The sequence below is a fragment of the Octopus sinensis genome, linkage group LG14 (assembly GCF_006345805.1).
Source record: "Octopus sinensis linkage group LG14, ASM634580v1, whole genome shotgun sequence".
NCBI lineage: Eukaryota > Metazoa > Mollusca > Cephalopoda > Octopoda > Octopodidae > Octopus > Octopus sinensis.
This window is the reverse complement of record NC_043010.1, coordinates 60,380,561-60,405,427: the sequence shown is the minus strand read 5'-3', so window position 1 is coordinate 60,405,427 and position 24,867 is coordinate 60,380,561. Positions and strand designations below refer to the sequence as shown.

The 24,867-nt window shown below is 30.7% G+C and overlaps 3 protein-coding genes across 3 annotated transcripts in view; all 3 read right to left on the bottom strand.

Moving 5' to 3' along the window:
• Positions 1–24,867, bottom strand: part of LOC115219409 — a 129,637-nt gene that overhangs the window by 35,150 nt on the left and 69,620 nt on the right. The window lies entirely within an intron of this gene.
• On the bottom strand, positions 4–14,394 carry LOC115219494 (protocadherin beta-15-like). Its single transcript, XM_029789668.2, has 4 exons — positions 14,108–14,394; positions 7,094–9,524; positions 3,313–3,472; positions 4–1,183 (listed from the first exon to the last, which is right to left on the bottom strand). Exons 2-4 carry the CDS (start codon positions 9,500–9,502, stop codon positions 1,104–1,106), a joined length of 2,649 nt encoding a protein of 882 aa, XP_029645528.2. The 5' UTR covers positions 9,503–9,524; positions 14,108–14,394; the 3' UTR covers positions 4–1,103.
• On the bottom strand, positions 14,531–24,865 carry LOC118766075 (protocadherin beta-15-like). The gene is made up of 4 exons (XM_036509275.1): positions 24,005–24,865; positions 18,616–21,047; positions 15,758–15,917; positions 14,531–15,466 (listed from the first exon to the last, which is right to left on the bottom strand). Exons 2-4 carry the CDS (start codon positions 21,013–21,015, stop codon positions 15,387–15,389), a joined length of 2,640 nt encoding a protein of 879 aa, XP_036365168.1. The 5' UTR covers positions 21,016–21,047; positions 24,005–24,865; the 3' UTR covers positions 14,531–15,386.

The following is a 24,867-nucleotide window of genomic DNA, read 5'->3' as shown; positions in this document are numbered from 1 at the left end:
TAAGTATAAGCCATCTGATAGTGTTCTACATAATTTCTGCCAACTAAATCTTCTTCTCAAGACTTGGGTTGATGCAAGGCTAAGGTAAAAGATACCTACCCAAGACGCTACACTGTTGGGCTGAACCTAAGACCTTACAATAGTGAAGGGAACTTCTTAACCATTCAGCCATAAAGAAGACATGCAGTATTCTCATGTTGGCATATATATTGGCCACAAACAGCTTTCTATTTTACTGTAAATGGTATTTAATATGAATCCTTATAATCAATTCTAGCAGGGGCATAAAACTTTAATCATATGACAAAAGTCAAATATAGATATTAGGTAACATAAACTTAGCTCTTACTAGGAGTGTACCTAGTTATTATAGCTTTTAGTTAACATAAATTTTAATAATAAAAATGCATATAAATATGGAGGATTTACATTATTGTATGTTATTTATGTTATTATCAAATCTGTGCAACTTGCACTAAAGCTGGCAATGATTTTTCTTCAGTTCATTTGAATGATAAATCTTTGCTAGAAAGAATCTAAGAATGTATGTGAATGTGTGTGTGTGTGTGTGTGTGTGTGTGTGTACATGTATGTGCATATCAATATATATGTATGTATATGCAAATATGTATGTGTATATATATATTTATATAACTGTTATATGTAACAGAAGTTGTATCAAATTAAAATAGCCATCTATGTATCATACATTGATAATATATCATTGTAAATACATTATTGACGGGCAATTTACTGCATTATTTTGTCAGAGATAACATCTCTTTGTCATTGATAAGGCCCAACTAGATCAAAATGCATCAGATGTTCTCTGTAGCCACTGCTAAGATGACTTTCATCTCCTTCCAATATACATTGTGTTTTTAAACACAGCATTCCTATAAGAAATATCTCTTGGCAAATACTGCTGTAAATTGCCTTTCAATGATGTATTTGTATTAAGTATGTACGTGTGTGTGTATGTGTATGTGCATATATATATATATATATATATATATACACACACACACACATGTATATGATATGCTTAAAAATGCCAGTCATTAAATTATTAGATAATAGTTCAGCAATTGCAAATTAACATGTTATACAGGCTCTAAATACGTTTCTTGTTCCTGTGTGCACTTTGGTGTTGGTGGTATGTTTGGTCGATAGTTGCTGTATTCTGAAAATACATAAACATGGTTTATAATTTGATGTGAAATAGACTTATGAGCACAATTTCATTTTTCTTTATAAAAAGTACTAATATTGCAATACTATACTTTTAGAAAATAAAATTATTTATTTTTCAGTGTTACTGCTAACTAAAGTTTAGTTTGTTATGGAAAAAATATATAACTTTACATTATAGGCATATCATTGGAGAACATTAAGGCAGCTTTTGGAATAAATGATAATAAGGTATATGATAAAAATATGCCATGTATAAAATGAATAATATAAGGTGGATGTTTGATGGTTAGGATAAAAAAAGTTATGAATTTGGTGCAAATAAAATATCACTATTAATTATTCAATTCTATTAGGGAGAGAATAGTTTTGGGGCTTTAAAATGCATACATAGATAAGTGTGTGCTAACATGCACTCACACACATGAAATCATACAAACATTTTTGTGTTAGTCAAAAGAGGTGGGGCGTATCTATGAACTTTGAAGCACCTCTCAGACTGATGAGATAAATGCAAATTATGTCCGACCTGAATATCTTCAGATCAATATCTGTAGGGAAAATGAGTTGGAACAGGGAATCCAATGACCTTGTCTGAAAGCTTACAATATTGTTAATTTGATAAAGGTAGCTGTGTGCTAGGTAGTTATTGTTTATTTTATTGGCCTCAAATAGATGAAAGGTGACTTGAACCCTAATGGAATTCAAACTCAGAAAAAAGAAGCTGGAGATTAAGTACAGTAAAGCATTTGGCACAAACTCAGTGCTTAAATAAATAATAAAAAAGCTTTGGTAAAAGAAAAACAAAAGGAAAGATTGATCTCTTTTATCTATTTTTTGGTAACTTTAGTACAAACAGAAAATATTGAAACATGATAAATAATCACAGCTTGATTTGATTGATAAAGTTATTTAAGGTCTGCATTATTAAGGTGTACTGCTATCAGGAGAAGTGAAAATGAAATAATTAAAATTATTTCATGAAAAGTAGGATTATAAGTGTGATTACAATGGATATTGTAAAATATTTGTTTACTCAATAAGTTTCAATAAGCTTCTGATTACCATTGACATCCAAAACAAGTTTATAATTTAAATGAGGCTCCTTTATATTGGTACAATACTACGAAATTGAACAGAGACTACAAAAGATGAAAAATTATCAGGTATGATTAATAAATACTATTTTTAAAAATGACTGCAATATGGTGAGTAGAGAAATCAAATCTGGCTGATCCTTTTTTCATCATGATTGTTTAATACAGCTGGTTAACTTATTTTGAACTTGTTTAAAGAAGAAACTAAAGACTGGTAGTGATTAGAAAACTGAATGTTCATAACGAGACTCTTTGTAAAGAATATTTATGCTAATTACCTCTTAATTGAGCATTTTAAATTCAACTCCTAAATAATAGTTAATTAAGCAACTTAAAGAAAATATTTCTTCCTGTTCATGAAACAACCATTAGAGCGGTTAACTCTGGCTGGCTCATACTGAAATTTGTGAAAGAATATAATAAAGGGAATATTGCTACTAGCTGAGCAGTTAGAAGTTTGCTTTCCAGTCATATGTCTCCAAGTTCAACCCCACTGTTATGCCATATTATGTAGAAAGATTGATAATATTTTTCTTAATAAGTAGTAATCTTGTTATATTTGAGTTGGTTGTAGTTAAATAACTAAGATACTTTCTTCTATGAATATAGTTGCAGAAATAGATAAGGTTAAATTTTCTTCATGGCTACGTAGTTCAACTCTATTGCACTGTACTTTGGGCAAGAGTTTTCTAATTTAGTCTTGGGTCAACTAATACATTGTGAGTAGAATTTGGTTGACAAAAAATGTGTAGTAGCCTGTCATATGTATCTGTATCTAGTGGTGCAAAACAGACTGAGATGCATCCCTTTATATTAACAGGTTAAAATAACCATTTGATAATTAGAGTCAGGCAAGTATCAGACTAAATTAACTATCAAGGGTGATACTATAAACTAAAACTCTTGAAGGTAGTGCCCCAACAAGTGACCAGAACCAATAAAAGAATGAAAGAAAAAAAATATTACATTAGTTTTATCTAATAATATTTTTAAATCTTTTGAATCCTGATTCATTTTTAATTACCTGATGTTCCAGAAGTTTGATGTGTAATATCTCCTTCACTCCATCCTCTGTTTCGTTCTTTTTGAGAAGGTAGTGTGTTATTCAAATTGTTTGATGTCATAATGCTATCATTATAACATTTTTGTTCAGCTAAACTATCTGCCACATCCTTATTGTAATGCTGTCAGAAAAGATAAATGGAAAATATATTTTCAGCATGAGAGTCAGTATTAAATACAGTTAAAATCAAATTTGTGGTAGGATAGGAGAATTATGTTGCTTTTACTTTTTAAACAATAAATTTGATTATGGTTTCAACAAACGTTGAATCAGCAGTTATTTATACAAAGGAAAATATAGAATAATTGTTTAATATAATCCCAATGGTGATTCACTTTTATTTAGCATGGTAACTTTTGTCTCATCATGCTTGAATGTATTGAAAATAGTCAGCTAAAATACTAAATGAAAAATGAGAATAGTTAATTTAACAGCAACATACTCATTACTATTCTATAGTGTTTGAGATGAGGAATTGAGCACATTATTTACAATGGATGGATAGGTGCCCTCATTTTGTTTGTTGTTATCACATTTTGGCTGATGTACTCTCCAGCCTTTATCAGGTGTTCTGGTGAAATTTTGAACCCAACCCTCTATTTGACTAATGGGGTACACTGTTCTCATTCCTACGGTATGTTACTGATGTTATTTTTCTGTTGATATTATTTTTCAAGTCCCTGCCTGGGATTGAACTTAGAATCCAAGGGTTAGTAGCCTGCACTCTTATCCACTATGCTATATGCTTGTAGGGACTTGAAAAATAATATCAACAGAAAAATAACATCAGCAACATACGTTAGGAATGAGAACAGTGTACCCCATTAGTCAAATAAAGGGTTGGGTTCAAAATTCCACCAGAATACCTGATGAAAGCTGGAGAGTAAATCAGCCAAATGATTACAACAAACAAGATGAGACAACTATCTGTCTATTGTAAATAATATATCAATACACTCATTGTAATATTACAGTGTCAATATATGAAACTATGAAAGTCATTTCACACAAGAAAGACATTAGGGTCAGAATAAGTAGTGAGTTTAAAGTAAATTGCAAAATTTGAAGTAAGTGTTTTACATAACAACATAGAATATATTCTTATAGATGACATTCTTCTGAATGAAGAAGTGCATCTGCTGTTTGTAGTGCAATTCTTTATTTCTCTAGTGAAAGGATTCGGATCTTTACCTTTTGACCTACAGATTTAAAAAATAATTTTTTATAACTAAACACTTTCAAACTTTGGACACTGGTAGAATGTGTCATATAAAACATCTTTTACTCTTAGCATTTTTGAGAAAACTTATATTTACAAAGTAATTTCATGTCAAAGTAGTCCTATTTCAGTAATTTCAACCAATCAATGATGTGTATACAGCTGAATAAAATTACTGCCGTTGTTTGTCAACAACAATTATCGGTGGTGTATTTTTCATTTGTCATTTAGTTAGTTAGTTAGTTAATTTGGTTCAAAAGCAAATAGCAAGGTCATGTAGGGGGACATGGAGTTAAGTACAGGGTGGTGTTCATGTAAAGAGTTCAGGCCACTTGAGGTCCAGGGAGGCTTTGAACAAAGCGGTCGTCGGCATCTTCACCATCTCGTCTGGCAGCTTGTTCCACGGATCCGCAACCCGGACGGAGAAAGCTCCTCTCCTTCGATTGAGATGACATCGTTGTTATGACATCGTCCGTGTGGTTGTACTGGTTTTAGCTTTAAGGTATTAGGGTTAGGGTTTTAGGGTTAGGGTGTTAGGGTTAGGGTTTTAGAGTTAGTGTTTTAGGGTTAGGGTTGTCATAAATAACAGTGACATACGAAAAATACACCACTGGAAGTTCTTGTTGACAGACAATGGCAGTAATTTTATTCAGCTGAATACACGTAATTTTTATTCAGCAGAATACACGTTAAAGTAATCCAAAATAGGACTACTTTAGCGTGAAATAACTTCGTAAATATAAGTTTTTCTCAAAAATGCTAAGAGTAAAAAATATTTTATATGACGCATTCTACCAGTGTCCGAAGTTTGAAAGTGTTTAGTTACAAAAAATTATTTTTTAAATCTGTAGGTCAAAAGGTAAAGATCCAAGGATTCAACTATGGCAATTTAAACCATCAAATTATACAAAATTCCCCAGCAATTCTCATTCTACTCTTATTAGTTTTACTGTCAAATAAACTGAGCATATGTGCTTCAGTGCCAACATAAGAGCACCAAGCAATACCAATGATGGGATATAAATATCCACTTTACCTATTCATTTGAAGTACTTTTATGAACATCACATTGAGCCACAAGGAAGAGACTAATTATCATTAAGACCAAGAAATATAAAAATTACTACACAAAATGGAATTTATTTTGTCTATGAAGAGAAGTTAAGTTCCAGGTATTTTTTCTATATTTCTTATTTCTTTACTGCCAAAAAGGGACCACACACAGAGGGGACAAACAAGGACAGACAAATGGATTAAGTCGATTATATCGACCCCAGTGCATAAATTGTACTTATTTAATCGACCTGAAGTGTTGAAGTTATAATCCGTTGATATTTCTTAGAACATGAAGGAGTACACTTTTGTTTATGGCTAGTAGTTACAATTTTGTATGGCTTTTAATCACTGGTGTCCCAGGTGTGCCATTTCACCCATTACCAAATCAGGTTTTACTGACTGTTCAGACTTATCATGCTATGTTTCCCAGTTTGCTTGTTGAACTCGGCCAATACTTTGCCTTTAAAATTTGCTACTCTATGTTCCAAATATCTTCAACTTGGCACTAATTATATCATGCCTTAAATTCCAGATAATTTATATTGTTTCTACTTTTGGCACAAGGCAAGCTATTTCTGAGGAAAGGTGCTGGTTAGTTGATACTAATGACCTCAACACTTGACTGGTACTTTATCTTATCAATCCCAAAAGGATGAAAGGAATAATTAACGTCATTGAGATTTGAAATCAAATTGTAAATACTGGAAAAAATGCTGCAAAACACTTTCGAAGCTCCAACAATTCTGTCAGTTTGTCACCTTCCCAGATGCCTTTCTATAAAGCACAATTTGGTGCTTTCCTGATCATAATCATTTTTTTATATGCTTGTAAGGATTAAATGGCAGATATCTTTCCAGATGCCAAAACCTCTTTTACAAGTAATGTACGTTATGCATATCAAACCTCTGCCAGAAGTTTTGCTTATGGAAGATACAATCTCACCCCAGCATGGTATCAAAACAAAGGCACACAGATACAAACATGTGTGCACACACAACACACACATGCACACGCACACACATACACACACCAGGTTTCCATATAGTTTATATGAGCTAAATTTCACTCATAAGGCATTACTTAGCAACAAGCTGTGAAAGAAAATACTTGCCCAAGGTAGCATGCAGTGTATCAAATATAAAATAATGATAATCAAATTTTGAAATTGTATTGAATTTTGTTCGTTGCAGCAGTTTTACAAAGTTCTGTTACTAAGAGAGGCTTCTAAATGTAAGTGGCAATTTATTTCCAGGTCAAAGAAAAGAAAAATTACATAAAATTTTTATCATTCAGTTAATTGTTGATTTAGCAAAAATTATTCAGCTATTTATAAATAAATTATATTTACTTACATAAAGATATCTACAGAAAAAGTACTTTTTCTAGGATATATATGATTAATTAGAGATTGATTATCTTAATGATTACTTATATACTTATCATTGCTTATATATTGAAATATCTTACCTGTGGAACTGGTGGAAGTTTTCTGGGTGTTGTTGAGAATTTCCATTCATTGGCTGGCTGTTCCATCTCTGGGTAATAGGAAGTTTTGGGGTTTATTGACTGAAGATTTCTGCTAAATATCTCTTCTGCATTCCGAGTTATTGCAACAGGATTATTAGTCTGATACAATATTTGCCTCATTTCAGTCTGAGAGAGAAATTTTGGATTATTTTTTGTTGTTTGTGAATTATTGAAGTGATTAATACATCTGAAAACACATAGTGTTATTGACACTACAATAGCTACAGATAGTATTACAGCTGCTGCTACAATGATAATTATCCAAGTCATATTCATATTGTTACCAGACTGTGAGTGGATAGCAGTCAACATTGGAGATGTATCATTACTAACAAACAGTGTTAGTATGATAGCAGTTGTTGCTGACTGAACTGGAGTACCACCGTCTTTCACTATAAACTGCAGCTCATATGTTCCTGCATCATTTTGGTAAACTGTGCGAGAGAAAGATAACACACCAGTGTGTGAGTTCACTGTAAACAGCTTTTTATCATTGGATCTCAGTATTCCATATGTGAGGAAAGCATTGTTTCCAGTGTCTTTGTCAGATGCTTTCAGAATTGTGATGTCCTTCTTACTGTGTGGATGGTAGTGGACATCTAGATTGTAAGGGTCATTATTAGGAAACGTAAAATATGGAGCATTGTCATTTTTATCCAGAATCTCTATAAGAATGTTAGCAGTGTTATTCAAAGAAGGTGTTCCATTATCTTTGACTAATACCTGTAAATTATAAATGTCTTTCACTTCTCGATCTATTGGTTGTGATGTAGAAATAAATCCATATTTTGTCAGTTGGAAAGGAATGTTATCATTGTTGTTATCATTGATGATAGAATATGTAAGTTGGCCTCCATCTCCAAGATCAGGGTCTGTAGCATTGATGAAGCCAATAGGGAAATCAACTTTCTGGTTTTCATAGGTGAGGAATTGGAATGTCTCTTTGGTAAAATGTGGTTCTACATCATTGACATCAGTCACTTTGACAGAGAACTGTTTCTTAGTCTTTAATGGAGGTGATCCCATGTCATGACATACAATCGACACAACATAATGGTCTATAGTTTCTCTGTCCAGAGGTTCTTTCACCAATATTTTATATTCTTTAGAACCCATATTAGAAAGCTGGAATATTTTATGGTGAATATTACATTTAATTTGTCCATTAGGTCCACTATCAGTGTCAGTGACCATAACATAAGCTATAAAGCTTCCAATTTTACTTGCTTCTGAAACAGAAGTAGAGCTTTCTGTTAAAGGAGATACAAAATCTATATTTATTGTTGGAGCATTATTTTGATTGTTAATGATATTAATAATTAACATGACTGTAGAGCTTAAAGATGGTTTTCCGTTATCTTTTGCTTCAAAATATAATTTATATTTTTGTTGCTTATCTTTGTAAAAATTCTCATTTAGGAAGATCTCTCCATTTGACAAAAGTTTGAAATTTTTTCTAGTGTAAGAACTTGTCCTCTGACTATAGTTATATGTAATATCTCCATTTTTACCTGAATCTAAATCTGTAGCTGACAAGATAAAAACAGGAGAAGATATGTGATGTGTATCGCTGATGGAAATATTGAATGATTTTTGTGAGAATTTAGGTCTGTGATCATTTATATCCATGACAACTATTTGTATATTCAGAATGCTTTCTTTTGGTGGAGAACCTCCATCTTTGGCTACCAGCTGTAATATGTAATTGTCCTTCACTTCTCTGTCTAACATTCCTTTCAGAGTAATTTTAAGTACAGGAAGATCATCAAAGTCTTTGAAAATGGATAGTGAGAACTTCTTACTTTTATCTTTTAGTCTGTATGTAATGTTAGAATTAAGAAAACTAATGTCTTTATCCACAGCATTTAATATTGTTTGTGTTGATCCTTTTCCATCAGTTTCACGAAACTCTAATTTTATTTGATCCTCTGGGAACTCTGGTTGATGATCATTGATGTCCTCTATGATTATTTTTATTTTTATTACCTTTACAAATGTTTCTTCTTTTCTGACTGCTACTTTAACTGTTCTGGAACATTCCTTGTTGTATGCACACATTGACTCAGCATCTAGCGTTTGAGTTGTGTATAGTTTTCCAGTTCTTGTAACATTGAATAAGTGAGAGCCACTTGACACTTTCCTCTGTAGTTGTGTAAATGTAATGAGAGTTTGTTGTTGATGTTTGAGAGAATGTGATAAGTTAGAGTGTGCAGCAATATCTCCTATATAGGTGTAAGGACTCTCCTCTTCATTGACATGGTAAATTATGTCTATAGTTTCAACAGATGATAAAACTATGTATACAAGACATAAGAGTAGGATATTCCTTGTCATTGCTGCAATCTTCATTACTTTTCAAAGGGATTAATATCTACAAATAAGAAATATTCACTTTTGAATCATACAAAATCATCATAAATAATATAACGATAGAGATAACAATGTGATTGCATCCTTTTAATTCTCACATTTCAAGACATAGTTTTTAGATGTTAGAAAAATTTTTTAAATCTACTCTATTTTGTGCACAGCAGTATAGTTAGTAGATAAACAATTGTGGGGATAATCTTTCCCACATGCACTCTGGTAAAAAAATTTAATGTAGATTTGGACTTTTAAAAGCCAGTGGTTTGAAGAAGAATAAAAAAACAAAAAAATAGAAGATTTACAAGTTAAATTTATAAGAAATAAAGAATGGCCACTGTGCTTTCTATAAGATTTGGGATATGAGTCAGAAGAAAATAATTGTGATAAGAAAATATAGGTGAGAGAAATAGTTATGAATGTATGTGTAATACAATTTCAACAAAGTAGTAACTATTTAATGAATGAACATTTTTGTATATCATGATATATTTAATGTATGTAATATTAGCTTAAAATATGCTAATTTTGTTGCAAAATAGTAATATTGTTGTTATAACTCTTAAATATATCAGATAAAAAGGAACAACATGCTACTATTGTTTTAAGACTACTGGTTTTATCATTAGGTAAAACTGCAAATGCCACCTTGATTTTCATATCATTGTATAAATTTACAGTAGAACTTTTGGTACTTGAAGTTACAGTAATTCTGCCACTTCCATTCTAACCACCAATGTTAACAAGCATTCTTTATCCCTGAGTTATCTGCTACAAATAAGCAAATGAATTATTTTCCTAGATATGATTCTTCATATCTTTTACACAACTGAATCCCACAACTCCCAAAAGTTTTTCACACAGTTGCACTAATGATGAACACATGCGTTCTACCAACTCCAATGTTACTCAGAGTCTAGGAAAGTCTCACAGAACTCTATATTTTGTGCATTAACAACCCTCTTCCTTTCACTTTTAATTATATGCAATCCAACTTAGATGATGATGCATTTTTCTCCTCTGTAATCTGTAACATCCAGATGTCATCTGCAACTAATTTAGATACTTCTCAACAACAAATGGACTCCATTTATTTGGTTGTGAAATCCTAACTTACTCTTTGTGATGTAATGGTCACTATGTGGTAAAAATCATCCTTCAGTTAGTGATGGCCAAGGTAGTATGCTTTGTTTGAATACTTGCTGTACATGCTTTAGCAAAACTATTTCTGGTTGTTTGTCTGAAACTCTTTAGTAGTATGGGGATATGTAGATTAGCATGCTTTAAAGGATGGTGTTTGTCATCTGCTTAACTTTCTTTAGATTAGAGCTGAAACAGTTGCTGCCATGGATTGTCTATGAAGGTTATACCAACTGTCTGATTTGTATGGCCAAAAAGAAAATTAAAAAAAAGATTGTTGTGGCATTTGCCTTTTGAAATGGATTGAATCAGCAGCGATGAATATATGGCTGTAGCAATAATAATAATATGTGATTTGCTAATCTATTATAGCAATAAGAAACAAAATACTAAAATATTTACTACACAAATGAAATTCATGTTAAGATGCCTAACTGGAAGAGATACTGTCTGATTAAAATAGTGGGACTATGATTTACAATTTTATGAAATGTATTAGAAAACATTAAAAGACTAAATGCAAATTTTGGCATATTATATCCCAATAGAATAATAAGATATATCTAAAGATATTTGAATGAATTGCCATAAATTATAAATTTTATATATAGTCAGCTCATTTCCATTCTCATATACATACATGAGTTATTCCATTGTATTACAATAAATTAAAACTTCCAGAATTGCAATTTTTACACGTTGAAAATCGAATTATCGAAATATTTTCCCATTTTGTGAGTGAACTGGTTACTATCTTCCACCCATACGAAAAAGGTTTGTTGCTTAAAATAGGTTATGTTAAGAGTTATTTCCCTGGAAATCTTGCTCAAACCATTTAAAGTAATATTAAATCAGTGATGTGTTCTTAAATGTCTTACAACGACAAATAGTGGAAATATTTTAGTGCCATTTTAACATATTTCTCTCATTTTCAAGTTTTCAAAAACAATTTAAGTATATGCTGTGATTTTCAATTATATATTGTATAGTTTCCCTAGGCTAGAGACAATGGCCATTTATTTTTTATAAATAAATGACAATTAGTTATCAATTAATCATTCCTCCCCATATAATATGTGTATTATATATATACATGTGTGTGTGTGCGTATGTGTGTGTGTGTGTCTATATCTCTATATATATATATATATGCATAAACACACACTGACATGCTAAGAAGTTTACTTTCAAAATCGGTATAAGTGCATATTTGGTTGATTTCTTGATGATCATTAAAACACAATCTGTAAGCTGCTGGCTTCATGCATGTGAAATTTTTTCAGTCAAACTGTGATAGAAGCCAGTGGGCAAATCTTAGTCTTCCAATGAAAATCAGATATATTCAAGTTGTTGTTTCCTCAATTACTCAAAAGTCATTCCAATTCATACATCTGGTCTTCAAAGTAAGCCCTTCATTATACATTGCTAAACATATTCAGCAATTTCAGTTGTCCAGTGGCTTCCTAATTTTTTTATAAACTGTTTGTCATTACCAGTATCAAAGAAGTTATAGACCAGAGAGGTATTTAGGCCTAGAATCTAAAGATAAAAGTTGTTTGCTGATACACACAGTTTTTAATATACTTATTTTGTAAAACTGAAATTTTATTAAAGTGAAGTAGATGATGAAAATACATGTACAAGTCACATTTTCTTGTAGTGTTTTCATTCATGATATATATTCTTTTACTTGTTTCAGTAATTTGACTGCAGCCATGCTGGAGCACCACTTTGAAGGGTTTTAGCCAAACAAATTAATCCCAAAGCTTATGTTTTAAGCCTAGTACTTATTTTAACAGTTTCTTTTGCTGAACCACTAAGTTATGAGGACATAAACACCTCAACACCAGTTGTCAAACAGTGAGAGGAGTATAAATACAGACACACACACACACTTACACATGGCTGGCTTCTTTCAGTTTCTATCAACCAAATACACTCACAAGGCTTTGGTTGGCCTGGGGCTATAGTAGAAGTTACTTGCCAAGGTGCCATACAGTAGGACTGAACCTGGGACAATGTGGTTTGGAAGCAAGCTTCTTACCACACAGCCATATCTGCACCTATAATATATATATATATAAGAGTCAAGTTACAAATAATGGTCATCACATATAATTCCTTTATTGGAGCAAATGTGACTTACAGCTGTTTCAGTTGTGATTGTAGGTACATTACTGATAGGTTTACTCAATTGGTCTATTTATCAAATGAAGTAAATTGAACGACATAAAAAGATTAATGCTACTTTTATCAGAGCCAAATTTGTTTCAATAAAGGAATTATATGTAATGACTATTATTTTAAGTTGCTTCTTATATATAACTCTGTAAAAACCAATTTATTTGAAGGCCGTCCATGGATTTATAATACAGAATTGTGATGGATAATAGCTTGGAATCCTACCAAAAGATTACTTGGAGTTCTTCACTAATTTAACTAATTTTGTTAGCCAAGGGTGTCAACAGAGACCTTATGAAGTATATTTCTTGGATTGATAAGCCCTCACTATTTGTTCTATATATATATATATATATATATATATATATATATATATATACACACACACACACAAATCGAAGGATTTCCAACATATAGATGCATATAATTATGATTTTATGTTTATGTATTTATATAAATGTTTGAATAAAAATTAATATTTTAGAAATAAGATGGATATATATTTTATTGTCTTGATAACTTATAATTAGTATTTTTAAAATGGATATATAAAACAAATAGAATGATGAAATATAAAATGAAAGTGCTGTTCATTCTCTTAAGAAAAATATTTTGTGTTAAAATCATTATAGTCCTCAGTCGAAAAAAATATTGTATATGAATGTTGATTTATTAAAGCATACACAGGTGTGTGTGTGTGTGTGTGTGTGTGTGTGTGTGTGTGTGTGTGTGTAGACAATGAAATATCTCATTGATTTCCATAAATTGCTTAATATTTTTTGAGAAATTTATCATAGGATTAAAAGTATTATTCCAGTTTATTTCTAGTACAAACACAAAAGTACAGACATGCACATGCACTCATATATATATATATATATATATATATATATATATATATATATATATATATATACACACACACACACACACACATTTATATAAAAGAAGCTATTATTCAAAATAAATTTTATATTACAAGAGATTAGATCTTGTTTAACATTTTTTAAATAATTAATTCTACCCAGTTTCTTTACATCAACACTGTATAAGTGCTATTGCAATATATGAAACATCATATATTCACGTAAATTTGTCTTATTTGATTGTAATTATTTCCACTGCTATGGAAATATGTCTTCCCTCTGACTGCTGGTCCTAGTAATAGTGAAAATGATTGCTATATCTTTTTATCCTTATTTTCGTCTAGAATATCATTTGTCTTCTAATAAAATGACATTGAATAGAAATAAATCAAATAGATCTTACCTTCATTGTTTAATCCATTGTTCCCACGACATGAAACTACAGTCATGCATCTTGTAGTGTTCCAGAGCAACTATTGCTGCAGTAGCACAATAACAGTTGTATGTTGATGAACTGCTGTTGTGAGTCAGATGATAGGAAGTAGAACTCTTAGATGAGAATTGTGGTTGTATGTGTTTAAGCATATCCATAGCTGTGTGTTTTCTTTGTTTGTATGAGTATATTCCTCCAAAATTTAATACTGAAAATGTGTTACTTCTGACAAGAAAACCTATTGAGCAGGAAATGTTATGAAATTATAATCATATAACGAATTTATATTATTCATTTTTAATACTTTGTTGAGATTGGTGGCAATGGCCTTGAAGAATTATTAGTATATTCGATAAAATGCCTTGCAGCATTTACTTACAGTTTTTTTCTTTCTAAGTTCAGATCTTGCCAAAGTTGATTTGTCTTTCATTCTGCATAGGCCTGTCAAGTCTAGGTTTGATTTAATCATCTATATCCTTCCCACCAAATTTGAAACTGTGCCTATGTTAGGAATCATCATTTTACTATTAAAAAGAGTTTATTTTCATGTTAAAAATTTAGTAAAAATCTATATATGAATTTTTGTAATGAAATAATAATTTCAAATCTTAAATAATTTTGTTTAAGTTTTAGTTATTGCAAAAAACAAAATAATTGGTTATATGGCATTGCAATGTCACAGAGAAAGGGAGAAGAGAAGAGGGAGAGGCTAGTGGGGTGGTGAAAAGTGAGAAGGATTTTCAATGCTACTGCATGTGTAATTAGCCCTTTCTCTTTTGATGTCATTACTGTTTGAGACCATAGTAATTCTCTCTAAATATAGCTGCATAAAATTCGAGGATTTGGCTAGAGAAAGAGAAATGGGCTTTAGTGATATTTTTGAAGAAAGATGGTTATAACTAAGGAAGTGAAACTAGGTTATCATGTATTTTGCACCTTAAAGACATCTCTGTTTGATTACTTGTGGAAAATATAAATTCTTGAAATGAAAATGGTAATCAGTGTGAAAGATATATTAATATTTGTTTTTATCAATGCTGCAAAGGCTTCAATAAAACTAATGTCAGTTTTATGACTTCTACATAAATTCCCGAAATCTATTCAAATATCATAATAAATATATATCTAATAATTATGAATACATTTAAATATTTTGAGTGAAATACTAAATTATTTGTTGGTTTGTTCTATGTGTTCTGAGAAGTAAATATCATTTATTGTTATGAGTGTAAAGTAAATACAATGTACATCATACAGGCTCTAAATAGGTTTCTTGTTCTTGTTTACATTTTGGTGTTGGAGGTATATTTGGGTGATAGTTGCTGTATTCTGCAAAATATATAAATATTAAAGTGATATTAGACAATGTAAGCACCAATATGAAAGAGGAAATAAGGAAATTGATGCACTGATAGTATTTATTTTCTGATTGGATTTGTTTAATAGTTTTGTAAAGATTTGTATGCTTTATAATAATTTCTCAGTATGTTATTTGTTACAAAACGATAACAAAAAACTATTGTATTTATAGTAATAAAGTATTTTTTATCATTCAATTCAATTTAACTTAGTTTTTTAAAAACATCTTCATAAGAATTTTTGATTTATTTTTATAATTACCTGATATACCAGATACTTGATGTGTAATGTCACCATCACTCCACCCACGGTTCTGTTCCTTATGTGAGGGTAGAGTGCCATTCAAGTTGTTTGCTGTGATAATACTATCATTATAACATTTTTGTTCAGCTCGGTCCTCTACCATATCTTTATTATAATTCTGACAAAAAAAAAAAAGAGAGATAAATGGAAAAAATTTTTTAACAATGTTTTCATTGATGACTACATGCAGCAAATATTAAGTGTATAACTAAAGAGAAAAAAACAGTACGACTTTTATCAAAATATATTTATCAAATATAACAGATTTGACTTTAGCTGAATTTTATTTGTAATATCATATATCAGTTTCAAATTTTGACGAGAGGCCAACGATTTTGGGGAAGTGGGTATGTTAATTACATCAACCCCAATGTTCAACTAGTACTTCTTCCATTGATCCCAAAAGAATGAAAGGTAATGTTGACCTTAGTGAATAGGAACATAAAGAGGGACAAAAAGCCACTAAGCATTTTGTTTGGCATGCTAATGATTCTGCCAGTTCACTGCCTTATAAAGCCAAAATTGACCCTGGCAGCATTTGAACTCCGAACATAAAGTTGGAAGAAATGCTGCTAAGCAATTTTCCCACATGGTAATGATTCTGCCAGCTCACTGCCATATTTGTAAAATATATTAAATGAAAACATGGGTTGCATGTTCAATGGGCACTGAATAGTTCTCTTTTTTTATTTCTAAGTATGAATATAATTTTTATCATGCTAGTATTCTTTGAATTCATGAATATAATATGTAAATAAAATATTGGAACTATAATTTCATGGCTAGACAAGTATTCTATTTCCATTTATAAAAATGGAAAATGGAATCATATTTTTCAGTTTTCATTCATTGTTGTGTCTAAGAATGAGCAAACAATACTGCTGAAATGTAAATATTAATTTACTTCCAAAAACTAAGCACAGAAAGTAATTCTAGTGTGAGGTTAATGTGTAACATAAATTCTGTGTAGGTAATGAGATACATGAAAGCGTGAGAAAAAATGTTCAGTCTTCATAAAAAAAAAATAATTCATTTACTGTTATAAATTTAAGGATAGGAAGTATGATGGATGGTGAGAAGTTAGAAGATAGATTTAATAATAAGGATTTAAAATAGGTGAAGTGCAGTTGGAATACTCAAAAAAGAGGGTAAGATGAAACAACAACGTGATTTAAATGAAAGTTAGCATTTTCAATTAGGAAGATTTTGTTGATGATATGAAAATATTTTTGTTTGTTAAATTTGTTTCCTAACAAAGCAAGTTTGTGTATCACCACAGCTATGAGAGTTATTAGTTGCAAGGTACACTTTAGACTTGTTGAGCAAAAGATCAAGGTTAAGATAATGCTTGTATCATAAAATATAGTCAATTTATTGATGTAGTTTTGGCAAAATATAAAATTTTCATGAAAGGTAACAATTGACAGTGAATTTTAGTATGTGTACTGAAAAGATTACTTTAAGTTGGGACTTGGTGATCAGTATAATATAGTTCTTTCAAATAACTAATTTTAATATTTTGGGTATATTAGATATCATCACACTACCTATTGAAGGAAACACATAAGATATTCATAAATGGAAAATGTATAATGAAGAAGAGCTATTGATATTAAGAGCTAAGATATTGCATTAAAATTATGTGATAATTATGTTTATCTTAAGAGAATAAAGATGAATCACAGGGTTATGTAACTTAGTGGTTAGAGTGTTGGGCTCACTATTGTTAGGACATGGTTTTGATGCTTGGATCAGGCAGTGCATTGTGTCTTTCAGCAAGACCTGTTGCTTTCATTTAATCAATCTTGTCAGTTTAAACTAAAATATTATACTAAAATGCATTCTGACTTCTTCACTAGTTCTGTATTCAAGTAAATATGGTCAGAAAAATACACAAATGTGCTTCATTTTCTTTTTTGAAGCTCTGGAAAGTGTCATTGAATGGCGTAGCCAGCATATAAATTACTGCACAAACATTTTACAAGAAAATATAAACTTATATCTCCAGATATCTAGCAGATCAAAACTCTTGTGATATAAATAGCTAGTATTTTATGAGAGTGACTTCTAAAATCTATCCCTGAAAATAAATCCCCTACTTTGAGTTGTAAGACTTACTGTCATAATCCATTTTAAGTTTCACATTCTAAAATATATTGCAAAATATATGACAAGGACTGATTTATTATTTTTACTTAGACAGCAAGACTCACATACATTATTTTGGTTCAGATTGCCATTCTCCTATCTAGAATTCATGTTGCCTTCTATGATTGGCATCTTGACTGCATTACTAGGAATGTTATTTACTTAATGGATAAACTTCCCTTCATAAGTAATCCATGGAACCTTAATCAGTATGCTAATAGGTTGTCATTATATCTTTTTTTTGTTACTAGTCACTGTGGTATTGAACATTTATGGGAGATGTCTGCTTATGTGCTCATATACTAGTTGCATTGACTTTTCTGCTCTCAAAATAAAATAGTGCTTGCTTTACAGGACATCAATGAAACACTGCATTAGGTAATTTAGCATCTGAGTGGATGCTCTATCCTATGTAAAGCATTGAAAGAAATAGAATGATCATAATCATGTTAAATGAAGCAGCCTCATGTGCCCATTCCAAGAAATTTAACTACAAATCATTAAGAGTATTTGCTCATTTCAATCAAAAATATTTACAATGTAAAACACAATCTTCAATATTCATATCAAGGAAAAGGCTTTCGGTTAATAGTTTAATTATGTGCTTATAATGTGTTGATATTGAATTATAAATATATTTATAGTTGTTTACAGATGATGAGACTTACCTGAGGAAGTGATGGTAATCTTCTGTGTGTTGTTGCGAATTTCCATCCATTGGCTGATTGTTCCATCTCTGGATAATATGGACTTTTGGGGTTTATTGACTGAAGATTTCTGTTAAATATCTCTTCAGCATTCTGAGTTATTGCAACAGGATTGTTGGTCTGATACAATATTTGTCTCATTTCAGTCTGAGAGAGAAATTTTGGATTATCTTTTGTTGTAGGTGAATTATTAATGTGATTAATACATCTGAAAACACACATTGTTATTGACACTACAACAGCCACAGATAGTATTACAGCTGCTGCTACAATGATAATTATCCAAGTCATATTCAGGTTGTTACCAGACTGTGAGTGAACAGCAGTCAACATTGGAGATGTATCATTACTAACAAACAGTGTTAGTATGATAGCAGTTGTTGCTGATTGAACTGGAGTACCACCGTCTTTCACTGTAAACTGCAGCTCATATGTTCCTGCATCATTTTGGTAAACTGTGCGAGAGAAAGATAACACACCAGTGTGTGAGTTCACCGTAAACAGCTTTTTATCATTGGATCTCAGTATTCCATATGTGAGGAAAGCATTGTTTCCAGTGTCTTTGTCAGATGCTTTCAGAATTGTGATGTCCTTCTTACTGTGTGGATGATAGTGGACATCGAGATTGTAAGGGTCATTATTAGGAAAGATGAAATAAGGTGCATTATCATTTTTATCTAGAATCTCTATAAGAATGTTGGCAGTGTTATTCAGAGAAGGCATTCCGTTGTCTTTGACTAATACCTGTAAATTATAAATGTCTTTAACTTCTCGATCTATTGGTTGTGATGTAGAAATAAATCCATATTTCGTCAGTTGGAAAGGAATGTTATCATTGTTGTTATCATTGATGATAGAATATGTAAGTTGGCCTCCATCTCCAAGATCTGGGTCTGTAGCATTGATGAAGCCAATAGGGAAGTCAACTTTCTGGTTTTCATAGGTGAGGAATTGGAATGTCTCTTTGGTAAAATGTGGTTCTACATCATTGACATCAGTTACTTTGACAGAGAACTGTTTCTTAGTCTTTAATGGAGGTGATCCCATGTCATGACATACAATAGAAACAATATAATGATCTATAGTTTCTCTGTCAAGAGGTTCTTTCACCAATATTTTATATTCTTTAGAACCCATATTGGAAAGCTGGAACATTTTATGATGAATATTACATTTTATTTGTCCATTACGCCCACTGTCGGTGTCAATGACCATAACATAAGCTATAAAACTTCCAATTTTACTTCCTTCTGAAATAGCAGTAGAAGTTTTTGTTAGTGGAGATACAAAATCTATATTTATTGTTGGTGCATTATTCTGATTGTTAATTATATTAATAATTAATATTGTTGTAGAACTTAAAGATGGTTTTCCACCATCTCTGGCTTCAATGTATAGTTGGTATTTACTTTCTTTATTACTTAAGAAATTATTATTAAGGAAAATTTCTCCAGATTTACTCTTCAATTTGAAATGTTTTCTGGCATATTTATTTGTATTTCTATGTAAATAGTAAGTAACATTCCCATTTTGGCCAGAATCTAAATCTGTTGCTGATAAAACAAAAACAGGAGAAGATTTGTGATGTGTATCACTGATGGAAATATTATATGATTTCTGAGTAAACATTGGTTGGTTATCATTGACATCTGTAACTGAGATTTCTATCTTCAAAGAACCTTCTTTTTGTGGAGAGCCACCATCTTTAGCCATCAACAGTAACGTATAAGTGTCTTTTAATTCTCTGTCTAACATTTCTTCTAGGGTTATTTTAAGTAAGTTTACTCCATCAAACCCTTTAAATATGGATAGTGAGAATTTCTTACTTTTGTCTTTCAGTTTATATGTAATCTTAGAATTTAGAAGGCTAATGTCTTTATCAACAGCATTTGGTATTGATTTTGTTGATCCTTTTGCATCTGTTTCATCAAATTGTATTTTTATTTGATCATCTCGAAATTCTGGTGAATGGTCATTGATATCTTCTATTAATATTTTTATCTTTAATATTTTTATGAACGTTTCTGCTTTCCTCACTGCAACCTTAAGAATCCTTGAACATTCCTTGTTGTATGTACACAGAGACTCAGCATCCAGTGTTTGAGTAGTGTAGAGTTTTCCTGAGTTGGTGACATTGAATAATTGAGAACCACTCTCGACTGTCCTTTGTAGTTGTGTAAATGTAATGAGAGTGCGTTGCTCATGTTTGAGAGGGTGTGATAAGTTGGAGTCAACAGCAATGTCTCCTATATAGGTGTGAGGACTGTCTTCTTCATTGATATAGTATGAAATATCTACAGCTATGACTGCTTTTATCCAAACATGCAAAATGTAAAATTGTAAAATATTATTTCCAATCATTGTTTTATTTCATTGTTCTTGAATCCATATTACTTAAATAAAAGAAGAAAATTTCGAATTTAATCATAGAATTTTTGTTGAAATTTACATTTAAGTATTGATGTTGCTTTAAAGCTTGTCATATTTCAATTATCACCATATGTATGAATTTTGATAAATTTTTAACAAGGTAAAATAGGCAATAAATTGAGGTAAAACTTAAAACAAAAGGAGTAATGAATCAGCAGATTTTTTTCACAAGACTTCTTCCCAGGGTACAGATTTCATACTTAACATTTTGCCAATAGTTTAAATCATAACATATCTCACAAAAATGAATAACTGGCTGCCCAAATTGAATTTCCATGTCTTGTCAATTTATGTTATTTATGTTTTCAATAGAAATAGTATTTTTTAGACTGCTGTATCTTGCAGAATATTAGACATTCATCAAAGAGAAAACAAGCACTACACAATAGAGTTGTTACATGGGAGAGATTTAATTGACAATGAGATGCCAGTAAGGCTACATTGGAGGGAAGAATGATAAAAAAAACTGAATAAACTCAGCAAAGAAACTGCATTTGTTGCTCATGTTATACAGTGGTGCAATCAACTTTTTTTCACTCAAGAAATTACTGCTGCACAGATTTTTGACAAAACATAAAAGCATTGCTAACTTTCAAATTGCCATTGATTGAGTTCAATTATTGCCCCAAAATTGTACAATTCAATTGTAATTACTGAAATAATGTTACAAGTTGACTTTATTAACTTGTTTCATACAAAAATATTTCACAGTTAGTCTGTGAGAATGCTTATAGGCAGTCACTATACATGATGTGCGTAAGTAAATTTCTTTCAAGAATACACCTACTCTGTTTGATATGTTTAATGTCTTGAATACAAGATAGCCATTGCAGCACTCATAACTACTGGGGTTGAAACTAGATTTGCCAAACACCATGCATCCAAGTGATCTGGGTACAGAAACTTTAGGAGCAATGCAGATTCATATCATTGGCCTGAATGTTTATTTACTTCTGAGAAGCACTTTCTGTGAAGAATTGCATTATTTTCCTTCCTTTCTTTCACACATTATATGCAGCTGATTAACCAATATCATATATCTAAAGCAAAAAAACCATGGTCCAATTCTCTCATTACTTCTATCTTATCCACATCGATGTGGACATGTACTTACACTTTGCCCCACCCTGACACTTAAATTGTGCTTGGAAGCAAAGTCCCCTGAATCGGCAGAATATTTAGATATTCATGCGAATTCAAATGACTCCAAATATCAATAGTGGTCACCCAATGTATTGGTCTGGTGAGTTGTAAGAAATTCATGTGTTTGCTTTTAATTATGCCAGGTTTTAAAAAAAGTAGTGCTGAAACAAGCTGTGGAAAAACTGGTATCTTATCTGTATAAATTAGGTGTAACATTTGAAAACCACAGAGTTATTTCCCTTGTTATCTCTGTATATTTCCTAACACTTCCATTCATTTATACTTTATACTGAAATATTTGAGGTGATTTAACTAATACAGCTCAGTATTATTGCCATTGTTTGCTGAAATTGAAATACCTTTATATAATGTGGTTGTTCTGCTGAACAAATCTTCAATGCATGATATGTGTGCATCCTATGATGAACTGCAAAGCATATATTGCAGGTTTTGTAAGAGTTTAATTTTTTTTTAGGAATATGAAGACAAATTGGGTGGGTGGAAGGACTTATGTTGGACTGGCATACTTTCTTTTTGATTTAAGGAACTGTTTAGAGACTATTGTAGCAGTTGCTATATTTTCTTTAAATGCTGGGATAGTGAGTACTTGGAAATATGATTACTAATCTAATGACTTTGGTTTTTATATCCCCTGCATGTAGGATGAAAGACATATAGTCAATACACAGTAAAAATGGTAGATTATTAAGAATCCTTGGTTGCTAACATTTGCTTGTGTAATACAAACATAGACTAAATGCTTTACAGCATATAATTTTGTGTCACTGGATTAAATCAACGTTTTTAAAGGAAAATAAACTAACAGCAATAATATAATTGCAGTATAGAAGGTGTTTATAAGCCATTTAAAAACACACAAAAACCGTTAGATTCACTTCAACATTTAAATATAATTTGGGAAAATATTTTCATCACTTTGAACCTGTAACCTGTTCACTGACAAAATTCTGTACAACAATCTTAGATCAAGTCATTTGCTATGCAAGTACATCTCTGTAATAATATAATTATATCAGTTTAATCATCTATATAGGTTGTTGTTGTTTTTTAACAAGAGGAGAATAATTTTTGTGAAAGTAATTGATTCATATTATATTTTAACAAAATATTTATAGTGATGTATTTCTTTAGATATTTAAGTTTGTATCATTAGAGATATGCATAATGATAATTTCTATATCAGTCAAGAATCCCTCCTCACCAAGTTATAGTGAATAGTAACTGGGAACTGAGACATTAATATCTTTAAGGAAATTGATTACAAATGAAATAACTGCATTAATGAAGAAGAAAGGAAGAAATAACAGATTCTTCTCACAGAAAAATCTGAGGCTTAAATGAACATGTACTATTGTATATCTAAATTTTTTACTAGCCGCTAAATATAAATTGAGTGACATCTCTGTGCTTAATTATCAACATTTGTGAAAATTAATAAAACAATTTTCAGTTGTCCAAATTTACAAAATAATTTTATAAATAACATTAGATAAGTAAACAAATATAAATTTTCTAATCAGTATTTGTGCAATGGCACTGCTAGAAGTATTTTCATTGAAGTGAATATACTGCAGTAACTATCTTCATTAAATAAATGGCTGCAATAATTGTTTTTTGGTAATGCAATAGTTAATGGCAAGTTTCTTTATATAATTCTCATAACAGACTTTCTAGATTTTATCAGGTTATTATACCTCACTATCAACTATATACTACGAAAATATTAATTGAGAATATGAACTATAAAGCAACTTACCTTCATTACTTAATCCTTTGTTTGGGCTTCTTATAGAAGACATCTGTTCTTGCGTAGTGTTCCAGTATAACTGCTGCTACAGTAGCATCTTGTTAGTGCAGATTCGTGAGTCATAGAAGATGCATACACAGCATTTAATATATTCAGATGTATTTCAGGGTTGTTAAATTTTTTATAAATTTTACAATATGTAAATCTAATTTTATGTAAAGTATGTAACATATTTAAATATATTTTAATTATCATATTATATCTTGAACATGCATCTTTTATATTTTTCTATGAAATATGCATAGATTATATATTGCATTTATATACATGCATACACACTGAGTTCTGCAGTATATAAACTGTCAATTTCTAATGACAATTACACATATATTGAACTACAAAATATCCTGTTTAATTTCATGTTACTGAAAGTTTTCTGTTATTCTATTGATGTTATTTCATTATTTAGTAACATTTTTCAAAAATAGATCAAAGAAAGTAAACACCTTAGGGTAATCTTTTTCTCTTATTTTCTGAGTTCAAATTCAGCTCTTGTTTTTTTCAAAATTACTAAAATAAGTACATTAAAGTAATAATATACAAGTGCCAGTTGTAATAAACTATTCTGTTATTTAATTTGATGATTTAGTTTTGTTTTACACTTACAGCATAGGTTTAAAGAAAATAATTGCAAAACGGTATGTTTTCAGGATATGGTTTTGATTTAATTAGTTTATATGTGCTAAATAATATATTATAATTATATAATCAAATTAGAAATAACAATTTAATTCAATTGCAGTTTTGATGTTTAAACTTTAAAAAAGTACTATTAATATTTTTCATAGCAATGAATTGGAGGTTTGTTTCTT